The sequence below is a fragment of the Camelina sativa genome, chromosome 16 (genome assembly GCF_000633955.1).
Source record: "Camelina sativa cultivar DH55 chromosome 16, Cs, whole genome shotgun sequence".
In the NCBI taxonomy this organism is placed as follows: domain Eukaryota; kingdom Viridiplantae; phylum Streptophyta; class Magnoliopsida; order Brassicales; family Brassicaceae; genus Camelina; species Camelina sativa.
The window spans coordinates 23,050,562-23,056,010 of NC_025700.1; the positions used below are offsets into that span (position 1 = coordinate 23,050,562).

Consider the following 5,449-nt stretch of genomic DNA (forward strand, 5'->3'; position numbering starts at 1 on the left):
GTCTTCATGTAGTAACGGTAATAAACCGAGTAAGCTCCACAAGCTTGGATCCATAGGATCGCACAAGGGATGTCATGAGCAGCCGCAACAGCTGGAACCCATGGAGTAAAAGGCCCAGAGATGATACAAGAGTATCTCTTTTCTCCAATGATTTTAGACAAGTTCTTGGCTCCGACTTCATTGAGTGACTTCAGGAGCGTGGCGGTGGCTCTTGGATCGTCTTTAGGCAGACCATCGGAGAAGAACACAAGGTCCACCGACGATTTTTCTGCCGCGGCGGTGGCTGAGAGGCGGTCACGGGCTGGCTCAATAGTGGCGAGAGTGAAGTGCAGGTTCTTTGATAATGATGAGAGCTGTTTGGCGAGTTTGAGCACAGGATTAATGTGACCTTGGAAGGCTAGTGTAACCATTAGGACATGTGTTTCTTGACCCGCACAACTTCCCATTATTGTTTTTTTTTTTTAGGACACAGTTTAGATTTTTTTAGGCTGGAGTTACTATGAAAATGTGAGTCATAGTATTAGTGGTATATATATATATTACAGTGGTCGATAGGTATAGCTTAATGGAGACATAGAATGAGTATGTGGTAAGAAACTCTATCAAATGTTGGCAAATAGATTCTAAATTATCTTGCTTTTTTATTTTACCTATTATGTTATTGGTCATAGTTACAAATCTTATCTCGGTATTAACTATAAATACTTTTTTATTAGTGTGACACTTTACAGTTACGATAATCATACTTTTGATATATGTGCCCAAAAAAAGTTCATGAGATTTGAACATCTGTTTAGTATTTGCTTTTTTTCTTTTCTTAATAAAGATTTTATTATAATAAACTAGGTAAAGTCTCCAGCGTTGAGTGGGTAATATTAATATTAGTAGTATTATATATGAAATTATGGTTATTTATTTTACATTTTGTATTAATTGTAGTTGGTTTTATATTTTGGAAGATAAAATACTTACACATTGTATTTTAAATATGTAATATTATAGATTGTTTTGTTTCAGAAAAATTAATGAAAGTGTATGGTTATATTTTTTTTGTTTGGATTTTTTTTTTCATTTTACATCTATTCGATTTTCTTTATTTCTTGTTTCAAATAATAATGCACTATATTTGAGAGTTATATTTTGCTGTACTGTAAGTCATATGGCTATTTTGGCCTTTTTCTAAATTGTAATTTATGATTGGTTAGTATTAAAAAAAAAAAAACTTTGTTAACCCAGTTCAAGGTGGCAACCGCTATGTTTGGGGATAGACTGACCTCTCAACATCCACTGACCACTATAATATGCCGGAAAACACCGACGTGGTTTATACATTAATGACTTGCCTGTAGAATAAAGATACATCTATTTGTTAATGAATTTAGAGTTGGAGAAATCATATAATAAAACCTTGGGGAAACAGTTTAGGTGAGGGTGGATTTCTCTGCATTCTCATCTCTTTCTCAATTTGGAGTTCAAGTAATGGCATACGATTATGTAGTATTGTATCATCCAATTAGTGGATGAATGCCAATTCATCCATCTGTATATAATCGAGAAAGAAACAATGTCATACCCTCAAAGTTGTGGAGACTCTGCAAATTCCTGAAATCACAGAAGCAAACAGACTTGTCAGTTATTGAAAACAAAAACCACTGCATTAGTTATAAAACGAGAAAGAGACAATATGAAAGAGATTAGTAAACCTAGAGCCAGTTGTCCTTCGTTGTTCAAGGCCGATGTAGAATTCATCATTCAACAACTTCTCATTGTGTGTACTCACATCAATGGTAATTGGAAGGCTCTGCATTTGAAAGTGGTTTTGCAATTAGGATGAAACTATAATTACAGAACAATTAATCAAGTAAACTTCAAATAAAACAGAAATTTAAATATACTGTACTAAAAACAAATAATATAATTTAAATAAAACTTAGGAAAATAACATAGTTTTTTAAAATAACTAACTCTTCAGTTTTTCCCTAATAATTATATTTTTCTAACGTAATTTATTTATGTCTCTGACCCTAGAAAACGGAATTTGAAACAAAAAAACAGCCCAAAATACCACAATTTTGCATGTCTTAGAACAGTTTGCTATGAAAATCCCACACTAAATTGCATGTCTTTAATTAGGCTAACACTAATAACATCACACGAATCACAGACTCAAAAAGGGGGGATTATAATTATTTATAAGGAAAAAACTGAAAGTGAAGGTATTCAAGTACGAACCACATTCAAGTTGTACCGACTACACTGAAAAAGGATGCATATATCACCAATTTCACGGTCCACAACTGATTGTGCTATAAGAAGCAGACAAAAACATTAAGGCCAAGAAGACAACAAAAGTGATGCAAACTCATTAGTTAAGCATACTAAATGTGAAGTTGCATGAAGTTATCAAGAAGAGGTCACCAGATACATCCATAACTAATAAATACCTTTGAATGCTGAAAGGTGCATATAGTAGATATCTCTTTTGGATGCATGTCTATTTTCTTGTAGAAGTTGTTGGACTATCAACATTACTCTTAGCAACATATCTTGAAAGGTGGAAATTGCATACTGTAATGATACTGTCTAAACCAAGAGATAACACACACAACTGGAATTGTGAAAATGATCTGAAACCTGACTCTCACGGATTCTGTAGGTTTGAGGTTCCCTCTTAAAAGTGAGAATGTCCTAACCCTTTTTGTGAGACATCTTTTGGGATTATAGAGATTCATCCTCTTTGACAATTTGGAGAAGATTTCTAAATCTTCTTCTTATTTATTTAATTAATATATTATGTCTTCTTCATCTTTGTGTGTTGTTCAGTTCAATATTTGTGAATAGTCTTTTTATTGGGGTTTAGAGTTCTAATTAAGAGATTCAATAAATTGATGTTTTGATTATTGTTTGGAATTCTTAATCATTATGTTCTTTGAGTCATATGATCTTAATGCTAGAATATGATTGATCACCTTACTCTAGATTATAGGTTTTTTTATGCAACAAAAGTGTTCGATAGAATGTCTGAACTAATATGAATTGAGCAACGTATTTCTAGCATACAAAAGTTTATCTTAGGACACATTGTGAACTTAATGAAATTGGTTGTAATGCGAATTTGGTGAGGAGATTGCAAATGAAAGTTTAGCAAATTAATAGTCAAATTTAGTTTGCAATGCCTTGAAAGAGGGTTAGTCTTCATGTTCTAGAATGGTTCTTAATTATTGATTTCATATTTTATTTTTTTTGATTATTCATTAATCTATGAAATATCCTATAACCCAATGTTTCATAAGTTAAAACTATTTTATTTTTTTGCATTTTTGTTTACAATCCTGGAAACAAACAAACATTCTTCCGTTATTAGCTATTTACAAGTTTCGTAAATCATTAGTGTATCATTGGTCTTGTGGATTCGACCCCAACATATTCTGTCTCCCGGTAATTAATCGAACAATCATATACATTTTAACTTAAGATTAGATATATATTATATTTATAATTATTTTAATAGGAAGTTGTATCCACTTATTATAATTTAAGATCACGTTTTTAATCATAATATTTTTTTACTAATAATATAAATCTCAATAAATGCTTTTGAGAATTGTATGTTTTTATCATAATTTTCCATAAAATATCTTATGACTATAATCATTAAAAAACATAGTTGTTACTTTTTGACTTACATTAGAGTTTTCGCCATAGTATTTTTCAATATAATAAATTTTATCATAATTTTTTATTTTGATGGTTGTGTTTTTTACTAACCATTATACTGTATAAGTTAAATATTTATGCAGTTGTAGCTCTATCTATTTTCTCTTGGATAAACTATTAGCCCTGTTGTTATCCTATTTTATTTATTTGTAGCATATACTTTCAAACTATTTCATCACTTTAAAATTATTGATAAACATATAATTTGGTATTTGATTTTTTAAAAAGATTTTCCACATATTTCTCGCGCGAAATCGTTCGGGTCTCGGTCCTAGTTATCAAAAAGAAAACAGATGCAAAGTTACAAATTGAAAAACAATTCAAAGCAACTAGAGTCAGGTGGTTGTGATATCACTGATGAACGACTCCAAATTCCGAACCGAAGATCCGCCAGGTGCTAATGCTGATCTCGCGACATCCTTCAACTCCGCCACTCTCCTCCTCATATCCGCGGCATCAGGTCCCTCTGTCACGGCCTCAATGCATCTTTCTACCTCCTCGACCTTGAGCTCACCATCGACAGCGTCATCCCTCATCCTTACTCCGATTCCAAACACATCAACCAGCAACCGCGCGTCAATGGGCTGATCAGTCCAGTTTGGGTACGCCACCACCGGAACACCAGCCACCACCGTCTCGATCGTTGAGTTCCATCCACAGTGCGTGACGAAGCAAAAGATTGCATCGTGGCTCAATATCCTCTCTTGTTGACACCAATCAGTAACGACGCCTTGTCCTTCTTTCACCATCTCCTGCAAAACGTGGACGTTTTGGGCTTTCTCCTTTGGTCTTATCACCCAGAGAAATCGAACTCCTCTGTTCTTCAGGGCCTTGGCTATGGTCTCGACCTGATCCTCCGATGATTCGAGCATACTTCCAAAAGATATGTACACAACCGAAGCCCTAGCTTGCTTGTCAAGCCACTCCATACAACAATCATCAAATTTCCACAAATCTAGGTTTTTACCATCTAGGGTTTCGTCCTCATCGGCTCCCAACAGGAATGGAGAAACAAGAGGACCAATCGGGATTACGGGTTTCAAATCGGACATCGATTCGATTATCTCTGATTCGAGTTCATAGAACGAATTAACCAAAACCCATTTCACATACCTCAAGCAATCTGCAAAATCCGCCATTAGCTGATTGAAGTGAGCACCATCAGAAGGTAACATAAACGTTGGAAGATCTCGAACTTGCAGCGATGGTAAAGCTGGTAGCTCCACTGTTTGATTCAGATCTTCAAGATCGGGGAAAGAATCCGTCTTCATGTAGTAACGGTAATAAACCGAGAAAACAGCACAAGCTTGGATCCATAGGATTGCACAAGGGATGTCATGAGCAGCTGCAACTGCTGGAACCCATGGAGTAAACGGCACAGAGATGATACAAGAGTATCTCTTTTCTTCAATGATTTTGGACAAGTTCTTGGGCCCGACTTCATTCAGTGACTTCAGGAGAGCGGCGGGGGCTCTTGGATCGTCTTTAGGCAGACCATCGGAGAAGAACACAAGGTCCACCGACGATTTGTCTGCCGCGGCGGCGGCTGAGAGGCGGTCACGGGCTGGCTCAATTGTGGCGAGAGTGATGTGTAGGTTCTTTGATAAAGATGAGAGCTGTTTGGCGAGTTTGAGCATCGGATTGATGTGGCCTTGAAAGGCTAGTGTAACCATTAGGACATGTGTTTCTTGAAGCTCACAACTTCCCATTGTTTTTTTTTTTTTTTTTTTTT

The 5,449-nt window shown here is 35.3% G+C and overlaps 2 protein-coding genes across 2 annotated transcripts in view; both read right to left on the bottom strand.

The window, feature by feature from the left end:
* LOC104753942 (UDP-glycosyltransferase 84B1-like) overlaps window positions 1-498 on the bottom strand; it is a 2,440-nt gene extending 1,942 nt beyond the window's left edge. Inside the window, exon 1 of the mRNA XM_019238319.1 lies at window positions 1-498. This exon is cut by the window's left edge and continues 20 nt beyond it. Within this exon, the coding sequence (XP_019093864.1) occupies window positions 1-446 (446 nt within the window). The 5' untranslated portion in view covers window positions 447-498.
* On the bottom strand, window positions 3,930-5,433 carry LOC104751966 (UDP-glycosyltransferase 84B1-like). Its single transcript, XM_019237488.1, has one exon. It carries the CDS (start codon window positions 5,424-5,426, stop codon window positions 4,053-4,055), a length of 1,374 nt encoding a protein of 457 aa, XP_019093033.1. The 5' UTR covers window positions 5,427-5,433; the 3' UTR covers window positions 3,930-4,052.